We start from the raw sequence: 20,225 nt of genomic DNA, 5'->3' as shown, positions 1-20,225 counted from the left end.
CTAGTCATGTTGTAGCATCATTATACAAATTGTTACACGTAGCTTCTAAGAAAGCTTATCTTTGGTTTAAAAAAGAGAGAAAAAAGAAAGATGGTCAAATTAGTGGGTATGAAATTTTTGCAAACCTTCCCATGCATGGGGTCTGGGAGAAATGGCACTGTGCTAATTATACCCTGAGACAGAAGCCTTCTCACTTGTGAACATCCTTAAAACAGCATTTCATCATAAGGATCGGGGTTTAATGACTGAGCGGGATAAAGACACACGGCAGTGAAAAGGTATCATCAGAGAAGGAGAGGGAGAAACTTTTATTGTTAATGACTGTCTATAGTCCTGGTTGTTCCTTGAAAGGACACGACTGCTGCAGACAGCGGTGACAGGGAGAGGAATTGGGGGCTGGCTGTCCTGCTTTTTGCTGCCCCTTTCATGTCTTTTGATGTGAAAACAAGAGAGAAAGGTTCAAAGGGAGAGCCAACTTGATTCAAAAGGTGCCTGTCTCCGAACTTCTGATGGAGGAGGGGGCCTGCTAATATTTCCTGATTTCGTCAACTTTTGTTAAAATTGGTCAGGGTGGGTGCTGTTTTGCATTTTGAGTACGGCTGATGAGCCGAATCTCCATGCCAGACACTCCACGCCAGATTGTACATCCCCTCAGAGAGCGCACAGACTTTTGAAGGTCTGTATTTCCCTCTGACTGTTTCATTCAGTATGTTGTGATGCAGGAACAGGAGGGCAGCCATGTGTAGAGATACAGGCACTTTACTCTTCCAGACAGCTGCTGGAATGAGTGTGAATTTATCAGCCAGTCATCTGTGCCATGCCTCTGCCCACTCCCCCTCCATCCCCACCCACTACCCAGAATTAATGACTGCCTCTCCTCATTTGCACCCAATCATGACCAGGATGCCGAGGCAATTGAAAATGTTTACTCCAATTGCGAAAACCCTCCATGTTCCACAAAGTGGCCTGTTTTCACTTTGATGGGATTGCTAATCACAGCGACGTTATTTATGTGTGTTTTGAATTGGAGATGAGCCTAGGCTAGGATATTGGAGGGGGACCAACCTTGCTTGGGGCTGCTAAACCTTATGGAGAATTTATCTATTGCATTCCCTTTCTCTCAGTCCAACAGATTGGGAGCAGAGTAACCTTGCTTTGAGGCTGCTCTATGTTGCTGTTTTGACTGCCAAATATATTACTTTTACAGCTGATGAAATAAAATAGACATCAAAACACTTCACATTGCTTTCGCCTCATCTTCTGCAGCGCTTAATGTATGTTCAGAGGAGCTCCAGCACACTTGATATCATAACATAAGCATTTCAGCTCTCCACATGAAGATTATTTTGATTTTATGCTCATGATTATCTCTCGCTTCCGTTCTTTATTTATTTTTCATGCTTAAGATTATAAACGGCTTATTTAGTTTGAAAGTAACCAATGGCTCACTCTTCTCATTCCTTAATTCATTCACTAATTCAGATTCCCAATCCAGTACTAGACCATGTCGTCAAAAGGGCCCGAGGAAATGATATGATATGAGAGAAAAAGTTTAGTTTTTACTGTATGACTTAAAATGCTTATTATATGCTGTTTGCACATTAATAACCAACGCAGTCAGTCAGCAGTATGGGTACCTTTTATCGTCATTCCCTGTCAAGCCCACAAGAGCAGGATACTGACTTTGAACTAAAGTAGATCACTGAGTAACAACCAACCCAGAGTAACATCCATATTGGATGATTCTCTATATCAAAATTTATGTTCAGTCAATATTAACTTTTTTATTAACCATTTTCACAGTCTTTCCCTAACCTTATCCTTACCTTCAAGTAATAGTTGCACAATTTGGGAAATATGTTTATTTTCTTTCCAGTGAGTTAGATGAGAGGATTGGTACCAGTCTCATGTCTCTATCCTAAATATGTACTTAAAGCCATCACCTGGTTAGCATAGCTTAGCACAAAGACTCAAAACAGGGGGAAAGAGTTCATCTGGCTCTGCACAAAGGTAACAAAATCCTCTAAAACTCAGAGGTTAACACATCATATCTTTAATCTGTACAAAAACTGATGTGTGAAAAAGGAGCAGCCAAGCTAAGAAATAATCTTTCACATAACTCCCTGTAAAAGTTTAGATGGCTGCTGGCTATAGCCTTGCATGTAATGGACAAATGTGGTACCAACCTTCTCATCTAACTCTCTGCATGACATGTTGAACTGCTGCTTTAACCAGTGTATTTGCCATGACCGCAGTCTTTCCCTAACCTTAGCCATACTGTAGTTACCCTGCACAATATTGCAGAGAGGAAGAAGAACATTGGCACTGGATGTGTTCTGGGCTCTTTCACAACCTCTCTATGTTGTGTTTCTCTTACTGTTGCAACTAACATATCAACATGAATAAAAACACCACATTTTAGTGAGAGTTTCTACAGAGGAGGTAGGCAAGACAGGGCCTAAGGTGTGGTATAGTATCCAAACATTTGACGTTTGATCTTATGTGAACACTGAATAATATTTTTAAAAGGTTGAGAACCACTGCATTTATTGATATACTCAATGTTGTCCTATCTGTCCCTAGTGGCTGTAGGGAGCTACTGCTCTTTCTACAGTAAACACTGAGCAGAAATCATTCACTGTCACCCTCTGCTGTACAATTTAATTTGGTTCATGTCTGTGTCCTTTCTCACAATATAATGTTAAATTATGTCAATACAGATTAACAATCAGTACATATAGGCTGCATTAAAACCCTTGTCTTAACTACATTTCTACCTTTAATGGGCTGCTGTGTATACTTTTTGGATATGATCTGTGTCTGTTTTTACCTTCCTTTTGTCCTGAACCTGAGCCCTGGCAGCAGAGTGGGATGAAATGGGTAGTTCATTGCATCAGACAGGTCTGAGGAGCGTTTCTCCACAGGAGGTTAATTTCTTATTGCTTGCCGCATTCACAGAGTTCATTTTGAATCATGTTAGTTTGGCTGTCTATTCCCATTATCACTATCTGAAAATGCAGGCGTTTTTTTTTCTTCCTCCACTTTGTAAATGTCAGAATGCAATAGAGGTGTCTGACAACTTGGGCATGCAAATGTGCTTTTGATGTTTTCTCGGGGCTGTGGCTGAGAGTGTTGTTCCTCGGCTGGTGTGAATCTGAGGCATATAAACGTATTCTCCATTCTCCTTATGCTTTTTTGACTCCTGCCAGATAAATATAGCACAAGGTGACTTTTGATTCTCTTCCTCTTTCTCTTGGAAGACAGAAGGAGGGGGGGGGGGGGGCAAAGCCAGGGTTTTTGTGTGGGGGTTTGGTGTGGCGTGTAAGTTACAATGACAAGGTCCAGGGCCTGTCTGTGGCAACAATGCCGGTGTACAGAGAGTGACTCAGATGCTGCTTACAGCACTTTTATTCCTAGAGATACAGAACAGAACCACTGAGCACACTGAGTACACATTGGTCACATGGAACCTCAGATGGAGGGCTCTGATAAAGCTTAACCATAAACAGCATCCAGCCCGGCTCATCTCTCTCTTCTCTCTCTCTCTCTGTTCTCTCTTTAACTCCCCCTCTCCTCCTCCCCACCCATATCTACAACTTGCCACTTTCTTACACTCTTTCTTTGTCTCTTTTTCTTCCTACCCTCTCCTCTCTCCCTACCTTTGTGGGCAGCAGAGCTTACAGCCCATCTGGCACCGACTCACAGGGCCCCACTCCGAGCTTGGGGGGGGGGATCAATAGTGACAAACACTGCACATGGCTCTTATATTAAAAGGATTAGACATGGCTGCAAACAGACAATCTACACGGCCTTTTCACATATCTTTACACAGCCCATGTGTTGACATGCAGTCCCTGTAGTAAGAAATATAAATATTTGATAGGCTGTAAATATCCAGACAGGAATGCTTGTCCTCCATTTGAACTGTCATTCTCCCATCTGTAATTTTCTTTTCTTTTTTTCTGCGCTGTGAAGTCGAAGGTCAGAACCTGGCAACTGACAATGTGTCGGTGATTGAGGGGGAAACGGCCACCATCAGCTGCAGAGTGAAGAACAACGACGACTCCGTCATCCAGCTGCTCAACCCCAACAGACAGACCATCTACTTCAAAGATGTTAGACGTAAGTGCTGGTGACTCAGGCACAGTGATCGCAACATCATCTGAAATTTTACACCCAATGTCTTAAAATGGTGCTCGTACAAAAAGAAATTAGTTTTTCTACCACAAAACAATTCCAAGGAAGCAGTTGCAGAGCATTGTGGGAATATAACAAAATTATTTAAGTGATGTCTATGCCAGACTCTAACCATTACTTATGTAAACATAACTAGAGATGAAATGATTAGTTGACTAATGGATTTGTTGATTGACATAAAGATTGCCTGCAGCTCTATTCTATCTAGTCTTTTTTTAAATATTCTCTTCAGAGATGTTTTGAGACAGATAAAATTACTCCTCTCTGAATAAAAATCTGTGTTTAATATAGTCTTTCTACCCATTAATTCCAAATTCAGTAGTCTTGCTAAAAAATCTTAAAAATACATCTATTCCTGCTGCCTCATTGAAAAAAACCTGGAATCTATGAATATACAAATATGTTTTAGTTAACTGCTAGACACATGATATGTCCTACCTCAATGAAAAGTCCATTCTCAGTGAGTATCTAGTTTCTACATTATACTTGTTTAGCTACATACCGAACCACAGTTGGCTGCAAACTAGTTATGATGTCACATAATTAGGCCAGTATGTCTTAAACTGAGATTTAAGATGAGCACAGAGAGACAACCCCCTACAGCCTGCTAGTATCAAACTCTGCACATACATCACCCTGCACAGTAAAGTGACAATAAGCCAAGACATGTTTAAGTGGTGGGGGACTTTAAGCAAGAATACTTAAATGGCTCCAGCTTCTCAAATATGAGGATTTGCAGCTTTCCCTTGTTTGTACAACTTTGGGCTTTAAGCAGTTGGTTGGACAAACAAGACATTTTAATATTTCACTTTGGGCTTTGTGAAGCTGTAAAAGGTATTGTTCACTGTTCTCTGATGTTTATAGACTCAACAAATAACTGATTGATTGAGAAGGTAATTCGCAGAAAAACCAATGATGAAATTCATCAATAGTTGTAGCCCCAAACTTAACTTCTCACAGGACAAACAGGTGACAATGGCATTGCTGATCCAATTTGTTGAATATTCTGTATTCTGTATCTACAACATCTGATATACACACAGACTCTGTGCTTATTTCACTACATTTGTTAGAATACTTTTTTTGGGGGGGCCCTGACCTGAATGTCTTTGTGTCAGCTTTAAATTTCAAGGCAACCTGTACTGAAGGAGTCTCTGGTTTTGACATTACAGTGAAGGTATCAGATATGACTACAGGATCAGCCTCAGCGTTAGATTTTCTGTGCAAATGTGATTCTATCTGTCCTTGACTTTTTGACTCTTTTGCACAAGTCATTAAGCTCAGAATGCGGCAAGATTAATATGAGATAATTCACAGTGCTACCATAATGGGGATACTTTTGTGTCCTTGTCACTGTTCGATTTTACGATAATCTCTTAGATTAGGATATTGAACATTATGATTATGCATGAGCATATGGGCTACTCCTACTTTGAACCGAGTTTTTGTCTCTGCTTTTTTACTTGTTTGTATCTGGGATCTGAGCCAAGATTCAAGGTGAACGAGAAACACCCTTCATTTCAGTCTATATTGCTTCCCAGCTGTTATTTCACAAGTCGAGGTAGTGAGACGTGCGTTCCATTTTCTCACTTGCGAAGAGCATCAGGGGAGTTTGAGTACACATCTTCGTCATATTTGTACAAAATACCCAAAGCTACCTGAGAATATGGCAAGGAAAAATGGATTGATGTAAAGCATAGGTCATGTTGTGCTCTACATCTTAAAGATATCCACTCATACACCAAGGAGTGGATAGAGATGGGGAATGTTTCGGTTTAGAAAAGCAACAATGAATAATTAGCTCTTACATTGTAGTAACAATCAATATTAGCTCTGTGCTGTTAACACAATCTTTCCATGAGGTTAAGACAACCTTGTCCTCTTCATTCTTTATTGAGCTGCTCCACGTGGGCCTGTAAACATTTCATTTTCTCTGCCTTAGTCAATACAGTGTCTTTGTCAATTGCGAAACGCAAACAGTTTTGGTTATCTGCAATTAGATCTGAATATATGTCAGATCTCAGACAGGCGGCCAAAATGTTATTGGGCTGCTGCTGCTGTGTGTTTGTGTTCCTTGTAATGGGGTCTAGTGAACCCCATGGCAGCACTATTCTAGGCTCTGTTCCTGAAGGACTGCTGGTTCTGTGGGGACCCCCCTCAGCCAGTGCCATTGTTACCTGTCAACGGGGCCGCTCGACACAGTAGCAGATCTTTGTATACAAGGAAGTAAACAGCAGTGACATAAAGACACACCAGGTGCTACAAGAAACAGCAGCTACAAGCGAAGTGGCAGCCATAGAAACGGATATGCACACAAACACCAAAATGATAGCAGCTTTACAGTACCAGTGAAGGCCCAATAAACAAATTTCTATTGCTGCAAATAAAGATGAATTATGTCATAGGTACAGAGGCTGAGCGAGTCGTGTTGAGATGAGCCATTTATTCAGTCAGATATATGCGAAATGACATGCAATTTGGCAGAGTTGTCAACTGAAATGGGAAAAATGAGCTTTTATCAGCGAAGGTGGACCTCTATGGATGGTGATGCAATATCACACCATTATTTATTCACTGCATCTTTCCTCAGGAGTCGTCTGACTTTGTGTTAGAAAGGTTTAATGTTTAAAGTGTCTCTCTTTTTAGCATCAAATACTTAACCCCTGTAGGTCTGAAGCCCCAGAAAACCTGGTTTCAAATCTTAAAGCTGCTATAATGACTGTTTTCATGATAACAACGTATCAGCTGACAGAGTGAAAATAGTGTGACAGTGAAAAAGGGGTCATTTGTTTTGATGAACCTACAGAAAATGTGCAGCTCCCATCAGATTTATGGAGCTTCATACTGAGTTTGAGGTAATTATTTACCTGTCCAACCCTCTTGAACATCTAAACACCAACTTTAACATAAAATAACAATATAAATAGTCATATGACTATATAAATAGATTTTTAAAAATCCCATGTGATCATCACAGCTTCAATAAGGGCAATAGCACAAAACAAACAACTGTGTGTTGATTAATTGGTTACTTGACAAAAAGAAAATGAATCAAGAGCTCAGGCTCAGCAATCCATTAGTCATATACCTTGTTTTATAAGGCCAAAATTGCCACAGATTACTTAGCCTCAGATTCTTAAAATGAATATTTTCTTGTGTCCTTTGTAAAGAGTAAACTGGATACCTTTCCATTTTGAACTGAATGTGTCATCTTGGGTCTTGGGAAATTGTGATTGTTTTTTTGTTTTTTTCACTATTTGATTAATAATTCACCAATTATTAATCAAGAAAAGAATCAGCAGATTGACCACTATTGAAAATAATTTCAAAATATATATAGATATATGTATTTTTGGTGAAAATATACATATACACTGACTAGATATATATACATACGAGATACTGTGCACCCTCCATGCTCTTATGTAAGCAGTCAGCCAGTTATGAAACTGCATCATATAAACTACGTTCAGCATCTCAGAAGTGAAGGGTTTCCCTCCCTAGCAGGTGCTTCGATTCTCAAAGTGCATCAGTGTCATTGTTTCCCTTTGAGGAGAGACGTCACAAGAGCTCTCAAATTATATTGGGGGATGAGGTTTCATGTTGACACTGCCCCGAGACCTTGGGTAATGATTGCGATGCTAAGTGTAAAGCCTGACGGGAATAACAAACTCCCCATGCTTTAAATAGGAGCTGAATAGAGTTTGTTAGCTCGACAGATGCAGAGAGGACTTGATAAAGAAGGCAGGTCAAATCATCAAAAGGGCTCCCAATCAAATCAGCCAAAGCTGTTTATGTAAAAGAGTGCTGAGGGATGAGGGGCTGGCCAAATGAAAAACTCTCTGAGAGTGAAACTCTCTGAGAGAGATGGCTAACCTAGTTTGACAACATTAAAAGAAAATCCAGCCAATCTATATAGGTATTAGTATACAGATTCCTGGCTACTTTTGATTTAGAGTTTCAGGCATCCAACCCTCTCTACCTCCGCACTGTGATTTAATTCATTATGTATGTTTGAATGCCTCTCCCTTTTCTGGAATATGTGAGTTTGATGCATCCATCCATGACCAGCAGCAGCCCATTTTAAGAGTTCCTAGCTTGTTAGGAGTCCTCATGAGCACTCTTCACACTTTCCTGTCTTTGCGAGTGCTCTGTGGACTGTAAAGCTACTTTATAAATCAACTTGTATGAATCATTCTGAAGCTCACTTTTCTTTTACTCAATTAAGGAGAAAGCCCACAAAAGGGCAGCGACCCCCCCCCCCACACACACACACAACCACCGCCCCACCTCCATCCCTCCCCAATCCCACCTCACTTTCCCCCTCTCCTCTGTCTCATTTTCTCCTCGCGACTTCTTTGTCTTCCTCCATCCCCTCTCTCATTCTCACCCCTCTCCACTTCCCATTTTCTCCCTTCCCCTCTTCCCTCTCACTCCGTGTCTCACGTTTGTGTCCCTGTACTCTGTATCCTCACTGTCTCTGTCTCACATGTATCCCCACAGCTCTGAAGGACAGCCGGTTCCAGCTGGTGAATTTCTCTGACAACGAACTGCGGGTGTCTCTGTCCAATGTGTCACTCTCCGATGAGGGACGCTATGTGTGCCAGCTCTACACAGATCCTCCTCAGGAAGCCTACGCAGACATCACTGTCCTGGGTAGGTGTGAGGGTGCATGTGTGTACCCCACACACATATCGCATCCCTCCGCATGCGCACACACACACACTTACACACTTTTATTGTATTTCACACCAGTATAGATAGTGAATATGAAATAATAGTAATCTTTGATCCTGTTATCTTTAGCAACTGAAACAAAATGTCAGCCAATTAGGCTCTTGCGGTGCTCAACAGCATAACGAAAAGGAGCAGATGCTGAAACTGATGGCTCAGACCGCGTTGGTTTTGGCAGCTGTGTTGACTCTGTGAATCCCGGTGAATGTTGACTTGGCTGCTCCAAACGATTCCCTATTGAGAGTCAGCTGTGCCACACTTTGATGCTTTGGAGTGAAATTACTCTAGTTAAGCTTTATTATACATGCAGACATCCTGGGGGATTGAAAGGAATTAAAAGCACTTTAAAGTAATTACTCTAGTTGTACAATTGAAACCTAGCTGCAGTATTTCTGAACCAAGGGTTGCATGGAAGAGTCCTTGAAATAAACACCCCGCTGACTTTTTGCTTTCATGTAACTGAAGTTTAGCAAGTTTGCTGTGATGACTAATGGCAAGGGTCAAAGGACAACTGAGACTTATTTTATTTTGTGCAGATTTTACATCCATGTAACCATAGATTGTAATCACATACTTACTTATGTAACTTTGGCAGAGAATTTCAGGATAGCACTTTATAATGAGGGTAAACACATCCTTAAGTATGACTCATGATGATTTAATACTTGACTTAATGGATGTATCATGAATTAATCTTGTTCACTTATAAAAAATGATTAAAGCTGGAAGGTGGAACCTTTACACATAAATGAACGTCTGTTACATTCAAGCCCTTGCCAAACATGTTCACGCAGTGCTGATTAAACCCACCAGCACTGGGTATATTTCTTTGTATTTCACAGTATACATTCCCATGCTGATGCACTGGTTGTGATGTGTTTTACGTCAGCTAGAGCTGAAGAGGGAAGCAAGTGTAGCAACAGAGATGGAGTAGGCTATGGCAAATAAGAGTATGGTGGGAAGTGTCCAAAAAAAAGTTTCTGATGCACCAGTTAGAAATAAAAAAGAAACGCAGATCTCAGAGGAGGGACTACAGTCTAAGCAATCAACAGCATCATAAGCACGTTTTGACGGGGTGTGTGTAATTACTCTCATTGTCAGAAGGGGGAAACAAAAGTTTCGCATTGCAGGTTTAAGTGACTAGAAGTTTATGATTAGTGCTCAGTCAATCTATCACTTTGGTCCAAACTGAAATAGATGATGGATTGGCATGATATTTGTACAGATATTCAGCATCCCCAGAGGGGATCCTCAGACTTCTCCTTAAGCACTGCCATGAGGCTGATGTTTATAGTCTTAAGTGAAATGTCGTTTTCAGATAGAACAGGCAGCTGTTGAAAAAAGAGACTAGCTAGTGAACCAGCATTTAGCAGCTAAAGAGCCATATATTTGCCTTGGGAGTTGGTAGACACATAACTCCAAATGAATGATAATGTTGCGACATAACCACAAGATGTTTAAACATCTGACTGTTTGCTAACAAGTTCACCATATCACATTAAAAGGTATATCTCAATACAGCTTTCACAACTTGTTGCCCAAGTAGACTTTTCATCTCATGCCATTAGGTCAACATTTCGATTTGTCCAGTACCTTCATGAACCAATACTTCCAAAACCACTGATATTACCATCAACCTCAGCTGTGCTTTGTACATGCTAATGTGCTAAACTAAGAAGGTAAACATTTGAAACATTTTACTTGCTTAAAACACAACTCTAGTAAATGTAAAATCTGTGACATACTCTGGGACAGTCCAACCAAAATTATTAGGCAACATCACAGTCACACACCTCACCCAACTGCCAGCAGTGTGGATAGTAGCAGTATGGAAAGATTGAGGGCATGCAACTGAGAGCAATAGTCTTAGAAATATCACATATGTAGTTACATATGGAGGGTGGCCTGTTCAAGTGTTTAAATTGCTCTACCACATTAGCAAGCTGACATTAGCCTTTAAGCACTGCTATACCCAAGCCTCACAGAGCCACTAGCATGGCTACAGACCAACATTCACTTCATTCCTGCTGCCAAAATCAGCTGGAATCCACCTACACTGGAGAGCATGTTTCAGACACGTGTGTTTGATCAGCGCTGAAAGCATAACTATCGTCACATTAAATGAGTAAATATAAATAAATATACAACAGCTCTAACTTCAACATCATCATCCAGCAGGTGCCTGTTGACAAGTGAGGGGAATATGGACAGACATGTTGAAGCTAACAGATGGGCTACAGGCCCAATCACTAAATTCACTACTGAGTATAAATAGGACACATGAGGTGTTCATCATTACTTAAGCGTTATTAGAAGATCACTAATTCATACAGGTTACATGGACTTGTGTCCCTCAAGTAAAGTTAAGTCCTGCTGGGATACTAATTTGCAAGTAATTACTCTGTGAACATTCACAAAAAGTGAGTATGAAGAGGTACGGCTCTGCTCTCAGACAGGCTGATCAAATGCATCAGTCTGAAATGTCCTTCCCTATGTAACTGGATTCCACCTAATTTGGTGGCATCTGAATTCATGTATGAAGTAATTGTGACTTAAAATGCATAAATTGATCTACTCTATTAAGTGTTAATGACTCAGTCTCTCCTTAATGATGAGAAACAAGCAGTCATGCATTACTTAAATACATGTTTTGTACCCTCATTATTAACTTGTCATGGGTTTCTTTTGTGTGCGTTTGTACAAATGTTGTCATGCTGTTGGTCTTTCTGACTATTGCTGTTGCTGTTGGTCAGTCCCACCAGGCAGCCCAATCATTGAGAGCCGCGAGGATGTGGTCAGCGAGGGGAATGAGACGGAGCTCACCTGCACAGCCATAGGCAGCAAGCCAGCTGCCTCCGTCAGATGGATGAAAGGAGAGGAAGAACTGACAGGTCAGTAGAATAACAGCCTCCCCCACTTTGCTTCACATCCTCCAGGCCTGTCCACTTCCCTACAAGTCCTGGTCTCTAGAGGCACTTCCTCTGTGAACAAAATATAGTTCTCCTCTAAAACATTAATGTGTGGTGTACTGATTATGTTCACTGACATGTAGAGGAAGATAATCATGAGTGGCATATACAACTGGTGGTAGGCAGTGCGCTCTTTCTTCATTTCTTTTTCTGTTTTCCATCCATCCATCATCTATACCGCTTATCTGGTAAGGGTCACCGGGTGGGGGGCTGGAGCCTATCCCAGCTGTCACTGGGCGAGAGGCGAGTTACACCCAGTACGGATCGCCAGTCCATTGCAGTTTTTCTGTTTTCTTCTTCTGTTTTTTTCTTCTTTTTCTTTGACATTGTGTGTAAAATCTCCTGTCCGTAAGCCTGCGCTGCTTTCTCAGCTACAGTATGTAAAGATCAAATATGCATTCAGAAATGCAAGAGCTGCAGTCTAAGCTTGCGTTATGCTTCTCATACATTTTACAAAACATTTGCCTCGGAGCCATTCTCCATATTGTAATTTTCATTTCAGAGAATCTTGTTTAGATTTAAAATTGCTTAAATATTTACTGAGAACAATTAGTTACACCTTGGCTGCTGATAGAATATGATTTTAAACCCAGACATCTCTAAATCTCTTTTTGTACTTTAAACCCTCTATACATGGTAAACATGGTTATGAACTTGTATTTGCACATCTCATCTTCGTTTCAGTGCCTTTGGCCAGCTGCAGGCTGTTGCAGAGAGGGGTATATAATCTGGGGTGGTGAAAAATCCTTATTACCTCTCAGTTATGATTAGGGGTCATCAATTATTCATTATACACTTATTGTACAGCAAGGGGGGATATTCATTTTAGTCATATCGTATTTACACAGAGTGGATATCTCTGGGCTTGTTGTCAAATTATATATGTATTAGAATGGAGAGGATTCATTTGGCTTGTTGAGAGATGAAATATTTAGACAAGAGCGAATCTGAAGCTAAATGCCATCTGTGCCTCCAGTGTTCCCTACAGGAGTCGAAGTCAATTTCTGTTTATGAGTTGTCGAGTGTTGTGTAGGGGAGGGAGAGACTACAGGATGGTTAGATCAGCGAAATGCCACTGACATGCTGAGCGGGGCTAATCCATAGTGGCAGTGGATACATAAGGAGAGCCAGAGAGTCACGTCTTCCTGTACCCCAGGAAACACAAATCACTACTCGTTATAGACGTGCTAAACAATTCATTAGCTCCCGCACGTATTGAGATTAAAAGGCACACATCACACTGGTTTTATACAATCTCTGTGATCGTGTTTGTCTTACGTCTGTGAGCAGGCAAGACAGCTGTAATGGCAAGAAAGAAATTTGCTGGCTAATTTAAACACACTTTCAAATTGGCCGAATTGGTTTTGCAACCATCTATCATGCTGGCAGGTACAGGACTGATGGGCTCTGGCTTGAGAGAGACTCAACACACATGGTGGCGAGATGCTTGTTAGCATAAATGACAGCTGCAATAATATTTAAATGTGGCAGAGCCCAGTGCTCAGCTGCTACTGCCACTAAAGTACAGGAGGAGATTTGTTCCATCGGACAGCCGCATTTAAATTATGTGTTTTTTAAATTTGTATGTGATTAGGTGAAACGGCACGCGTGAGATTTAATCTGAATTTTTAACAGTTAGTAGACCTTGTATTTTTTCAAATTCAATTAGAAATATTCTGCTTTGATTTGGTGGAAAACAGCTTAAAATTTAATGCATTTACACACATTTAAAAAGAAAATGCACCCAGCCATTAAAGCTGCACTTTCAAATTCAGCTTGGAAAGATTTTGGATTATGGCAACAATAAGTATTCAGGAAAAATCATTTATGGAATCTCTCAGCAGATCAAATGAAAGCTTTTTCACTTTTGTACTCTTCTTTGTAATTTTATGAGAAAGTTCTCTAAGAACTTGAACAGGTAGTTTTAATTTTGACCTCAGGAGCAAAAATTTGTAAAAAATATTCATATTTATTTACACATTACAAAAGCTTATGATGTGGAAAAAAACTAAATTAACATTTACTTACTTGCTTATCTTAAGCTTTTGACAGTATCCCACAACTTTTTTTAACTGACTGAAACCAAATTCTATTTCAGACAGAGACAGAGACCTGCTGAAAAATCAAGTGAAAGTCAATTTTAGAATGTTTTATTATAAAATCAGTTTTTTTTAATTAATATTGGTCCCACTTTGTAATAAAGCACCCTTACAAAGGGTTTATAAGCTGCAATTAATGGCTATATTAATAGTTTATTAATAATTTACTAACACTTTACAGATCAGTCATCAGTCAATAATAAAAAAAACTTTGGGTTTCCAGGTTGTGAAAAATCTTTTCTTGAATTCTTTATCTTAATCTTGGCCTCTTTTATTAATGGTAATGCCAGTGCTACAGTGCTGTCGAAGGAGTGTTCAAACTGCTTGATCAGTGGCTGCTCTGCAGTGTGATGGCAGGCAGAAGACTTGGGTTAGAGACTGACTGAAAATGTCACCCTGAGAAGAGGCTATGCTTGATTGCGCTGGGATTGATCGCTGGTTGATGCTCACAAGAGCGTTTGATTTGACATCTCTGCTGTAACACTCAAATCTCCTCTGCATTCAGATTGGAGTCCTTCCACGACCTGATCCACAGTTGTTTTCCTCATCTGGGTTTGGATGACACTGGTAATTGACAAGCATTGGTTGGCCTGTACAATGATAATGGCTCCGTCTGTATGAGTCTGATCTTCAAAACATGACACAGAACTTTATGAAGTTTCTGAGCTCTTTCTCATATCAAAATTACATTGTGAGGAGAATCATGACCAAAAAAATTGATACTGGAAGTCAAATAAAGGACTCTTTTTCTTTTTTTTTTTTTCTTCATGACAGCACTGAGACGAGCGCTAGTGGTGCTATTTTCCTGACCTTGAAATGTGTTTTGCCTGTCCTGTTTTGCGTGGTGCAAAGGACAAATGAGAGGCACAACATCATGGGACTTTGATTGCAGACATGGTAGCATGAGGCAGAGTATGAGATTGATTTTAAAAAATGTCTCTTTGACCTTGCACAGAAGCAACTCTGTTTTTTGCACCAAATCAGCAGATCCTGCAAAAGTTCCCATCAAAAGGAGTGCAGTCATGACATATCATGTGAAACATCTTTGCATCACAACTTTGCAGATGAAGGTGACGCTTTCAGATGTCTTGTGTCATTCGTCCAAAAGTCCAAAGATTCCAAAATATTCTGTTTATATTACAAGACAAAACATTTGCAGATGACAGCCTCTCAAATGAGGCTGTCATCTGCAAATACTTTGCTGAAAGTAATTGAAACTGAAATGATTAATTGATTATCAAAATAGTTGCAGGTTTTTATTGAGATAATGATTTAGCCCTACTATATGTTTGTGTTGTGCCACTGAAGTTCCTGGACACCAATATTATTTTCTTCTTTGAAGAAGCCTTTTCCTGAGGCATTTTCGTAATGCAGCTCTACGATTGTTATGAAGCAATTACTGTGACTGGCTGAGGGGATAATGACTGATCGCCACAACCTTCCAATTCATACTCCAACCCACTCAGCTCTTGGAAACGCCCTCATTGACCTTACAAATGTGACCCATCGTTGGGTTTTGGTCTTTGGTGATTGCACAGTGACAGAAGAGCTCTTAATATGAAATTTCTGTTTGTTATTTGGCAAGGAACAAGATGGCATGGTTGTGAGATTGTTACCACTGATCACAGCACTTCACTTTAACTAAAGATGTTTGGAATTAACTAATTTGCTGTGTGTCACGTTAATGCTTGCAGTGCTTTTTAGAGTGAAGTTAAATTACTTGTACTTAAATGAAGGCGACCGTTAACAGCTTACAAGCGTGAAAAGAAATGTATAACATTAGATATGGTTTTTTTTTATGCCTACAGTACATTATGTGTTGTACATCTTGTAATGTCTTTACTTGTTTTGGGTTTTAATAGTGTTAATACATGAACTGTTTGCCATCTGGCTGATTTTAGAACTAAATGCAAAGATAATCACAGTTTTTAAACAAAAGCCATTTGTTCTTTATGTGTTCTCATCACACTGTTGCACCTTTTATTCCCACTGTTATTATCATTATGTTACTGTTATTACTTACTTACTTTTCACTAACGGTCAGTGTGCTTTTCAAACAGCCTGTTCTCTCACCACACTTGGCAGAGTGGTCAAATTTAATGCCCTCAAGCGCACTGACCACATACCGATCCCAGTACTTTAAATTTTATGTAGGCAGCTCTTGGGGTGGGTGGGTGTGTGTTACATGGGGTTAATATCCATCAAGAGGCCACATATGTGTGTATTGGTGATCATCAACTGTGGAACAACAGTGTTCTGCCCTCCCTGAGTCCAGCCGGGCTCCCCTGTGACAAGGCTGAAATGGAAGTGTGCTGCAGGTCAGAGTGGGGCTGTAATTATTTCCTCACTTCATTAAGTGCAAGTAAACCATCACACTCAGCACTGCGGCTAATGCGATGCCCCTGTGGCATTGTAATGCTCTCTAAATGAATGCCCCTCTGACAGCCTAGGGCCTAGTGGGCAGCAGATTACTGCAGGGTTAGCCCCAACAATGCTCAGCCCTCAAGCTGCAGAGGCATTCATTATCAGGCTTATATGACCCAGCCGTTCCTCACTGCTCTCATCAGAATTGAAGGCCTATGGCCCACCTGAATCCTCTAAAGTCTCGTTCGGGCACCACATCACTGAATCATAAATTAAATGTAAATGCCATTTGAAAGCATTCCAGTTTGACAGGTAATGTGCTTGTAATAGCTATGACTATTTGCTCATTATGTTCGCAGCAGGTTGGTGCTGCTGAAGGATTTCATATTTGTTGTTGAGCTGTTTAGCCCTTAACTTTTTCCCCTCTCATGCTTGCGATGGTTTTTCTAGGTGAGACAACAGTTGAGGAGACGTATGACAGGATGTTTACTGTCACCAGCCGGGTAAAATTTTCTGTCACCAAAGAGGATGATGGAGTGCCAGTGGACTGCATCATTGACCACCCAGCTGTAAAGGACCTTCTGGCTCAAAGACACTTGGAAGTGCTATGTGAGTGACCTAAACTGTACTTACTCAAGCTTAGAACTAGACCAAGGCCCCATAGACAGCGACAGAGATTGTCTCCAGCTTGGGCTAGTTGCTGCTTATTGGTGATTTGTTGATATCATATGCCTATAAAGACAATTCTTATGATTCAAAGGTACCACCTGGTAAGTAACAATCACAGTTTTTAAAGTTAAAAAGGTTTTGAAAACTCAGAAAACAAAACAAAACAAAAAAACAAACAAACAAACAAAAAAATACAGGCTACAAAATTAAACAGATAACATCTCAGCAAGCAAGCATCACAGACAGGTACCTTTGATAGTGACTAGAAGTATTTTTCATGAAACTACCTCAGGGTTATTTTTTTTAGGAGTGAGCACAGAAATTGGCTTATATACCTTTCAACTCCAAGGAGATGCATACAAGCTAGTTTTTGGCATAAAATGGGTTTTTAAAAAATCACCTCAGTTTAATTTAATACACCAACAAGGATCGTAGGTACGTATTGCCAAAAAAAAAAAAAAAAAAAAAAAGAAAGTCTAAATTAGATTTCCTCTTGAACTCTAATCCAATATAATAAATGTGGCTTTTGTGATTCATGGTCATGGATGGTTTACTGTACGGGCCCACCGGGTGCAGGGGGCCCCTGAGCCACAGCCTTTGTTTGAAATGACAGTGAACTTTTCTTGTGCAAAGTCAATCAAACAGCTATAAAGGTGCAAAATGACTACAGAGATGCAAACTGAAGGCTGAAAGATGCAAAAAGACAACAAAGAGATGCAAGATAACTACAAAGACATACAAAACAACCACAGAGATGCAAAACAACCACAGAGATGCAAAAACACCACAGGGAAAAACTACTACAAAGAGAGACATAACGACCACAAAGTTAAGCAAAAAGAGACACAAAAAGACAACAAAGAGATGTCAACTGACAACAGAGAGATGTAAAATGACTACAGAGGTGTAAACTGAATGCATAGAGACACAAAAAGACAATAAAGAGACACAAAATGAGAAGAAAAGTGGACCTCTGTGAGACACAAAACTACTACAAAGAGGTGAAACACCTACAGAGACTGCAGAGGGATGAAGAGTAACTCCAAGCTAGGTGCAGTTACTCTTCAGAATGCTTTGGTGAAATGTGTCCCAAGTAGATGCTCAGTGTATCCTCTGACCATCTGATCATAGATGGTCCTGTATGTTTTTCGCTGCCTGACACTGTTGTCCGTGGATCATGGATCAGTCCAGGCATTGTGCTCTTACAGCCCACCGGTGCCTTGGCCCATGGGATACAGTCACCACAAAGGAATAAAAAACTTTTACTCAGGTGTCAGATGATGTTTAGGTGTTCTTTAAATGGTGCATTGATTGAAGAGGTAATACAGGCTGCCTTACACTGTTAAACATCAAAGAAAGGTTAAGGTACCCTTTTGTAGTCTGTGCAGAATATTAATTTTTTTCAGGTAGACAACTGTTTTGTCTGACCTTTCAAGGAAAAAGAGAAAGCTTGACTGGAACCGCTTGACATTTTGGTAATCTTTGGCTAGCATTGATAAGAGGAAAAATCATTTTTGCTGTAAGGTATTGTAGACTCACTGGATGTCTACTGAACACACAGGATAATCATTTCATCCTCCGCTATGTTTCACTCTCGGCTGTTTTGCTTTCATTTAGAAGTCTGTTTCTCTCAGCGCTTCACTTCAGAGCTCAGTCATCATTTAACTTTTGCTTTAGCTGCAGGTATGAGGGAAAAAAAGGCTGTCTTTCATAACTTATGACACTGGGTCATTCCAGCTACTCATCTATTTTATTTTCAGATAAACCAGAAGTGAAGATTGTGGTGACATATCCTGAAGGTTTAACCAGAGAGGGTGACAATCTAGATTTGACGTGCATTGCAGAAGGAAAACCTCAGTGAGTATTCACACAGATGGATGCACTTCAAATTTGATATTTCTGTTTAGTCTACTTCTCACCGTATATCCCTCCTCTGCCAGTCCAAGCACCCCTTAACCTTTAAATTTCATTGTACCATTTAAATGTTACCAGTTGTTAGCATGCTGTATAAAGGACATCATTAGACAGGCCCTGCCGATGGCCCTCCTCAGACAATCTCAGATTTGACCTTTATTTCAGATTTCTAGCGTGGATAGACAGCGTCTGAGTGATGTGTGTGGTATTTGTGCTCTCCAGTCCCCATCAGATCAACTGGCTGAGAGTAGACGAGGATGTGCCGCCTCACGCTGTGGTCACTGGCTCTGATCTCTACATTGAGAACCTCAACAAGTCCTACAACGGCACCTACCGCTGCGTGGCGTCCAATGCTGTGGGAGAGGCCTACGATGACTACATCCTTTATGTATATGGTAGGTATTACGCTTCACTGCACTCGATGTTTAAATGCCTCCATCACTCTTTTACACCAGGATTCAGTCTGCGTTGCTGATATGGGAAGATTTATAGACTTAACTGCCTATAGTAGCTTTGGCCGTTGGGGGAATTGTAGCAACAATAAGGATTTACTACAACATTTGTGCAACAAACAGATTCATATTTCAAACATATATGGATATAAGGCATTATTGAGAGGAACAGGGAGCTTAAAATCGCAGAAGGTGGCTGCAGTTGACAAATCCACAGCATTTCGAATTTATGTTGAAGATTTGAGCTGCTGCTGTGCTATTAATGCATGGTGATGAGTTTGAACCATACAGAGAGGAAAAGTAATGGATAAAGTGGCTGTTGACTTTGAACTGGCATGTTTGAAATCCAGGAAGTGAGATTTTACACGGTAGATTTATATTTTTGAAGCAAGGGTTTGCACAGCAGAGTAGAAAATGCATCAGGTGGAAAAGCCTGTATTGCCACTGCTCTCTACTGTCATAGAGCAGACACTGCTGACCTACATGTACAGTTACATTAAGGGGCTTGTATACTCAATTCAAAGTGCATATCTGATGGTTGGATACCCCCCACCCTCCACCCCAAATACACACACACACACACACACACACACACACTGCATTTGTGTAACTTTCTGATACAGACATCATTTCTGATCTGACATTCACACCCAATTCACGCCATGATTGGCCAGCTGTGCGGAGGCGAGGATGAAGCCAGGAATTGTACTTCTCTCAATAGTTACTTTTTTTTTTCACTTTTCACTTTTACACATCTATTTAAGGCACATTTCGCATTTCTGTGGACTTTCCCTTTAAGTCTGATCCGATCTTCCTATCCAATCTTT

At 40.4% G+C, this 20,225-nt stretch overlaps 1 protein-coding gene across 4 annotated transcripts in view; it reads left to right on the top strand.

The window, feature by feature from the left end:
- The window catches only part of cadm1b (cell adhesion molecule 1b), a 132,531-nt gene that overhangs the window by 92,704 nt on the left and 19,602 nt on the right, over positions 1 to 20,225 (top strand). For all 4 annotated transcript variants that reach the window (XM_051065519.1, XM_051065518.1, XM_018668257.2 and 1 more), the window contains 6 exons: positions 3,976 to 4,122; positions 8,701 to 8,853; positions 11,685 to 11,822; positions 16,814 to 16,972; positions 18,793 to 18,889; positions 19,169 to 19,341. In XM_051065519.1, coding sequence (XP_050921476.1) covers positions 3,976 to 4,122; positions 8,701 to 8,853; positions 11,685 to 11,822; positions 16,814 to 16,972; positions 18,793 to 18,889; positions 19,169 to 19,341 — 867 coding nt within the window. The remainder of the gene's footprint in view (positions 1 to 3,975; positions 4,123 to 8,700; positions 8,854 to 11,684; positions 11,823 to 16,813; positions 16,973 to 18,792; positions 18,890 to 19,168; positions 19,342 to 20,225) is intronic.

Source organism: Lates calcarifer, linkage group LG21 (genome assembly GCF_001640805.2).
Source record: "Lates calcarifer isolate ASB-BC8 linkage group LG21, TLL_Latcal_v3, whole genome shotgun sequence".
Classification (NCBI taxonomy): domain Eukaryota; kingdom Metazoa; phylum Chordata; class Actinopteri; family Centropomidae; genus Lates; species Lates calcarifer.
Note: the sequence above shows the minus strand (reverse complement) of the source record. Positions and strands in the feature narration are given on the sequence as shown.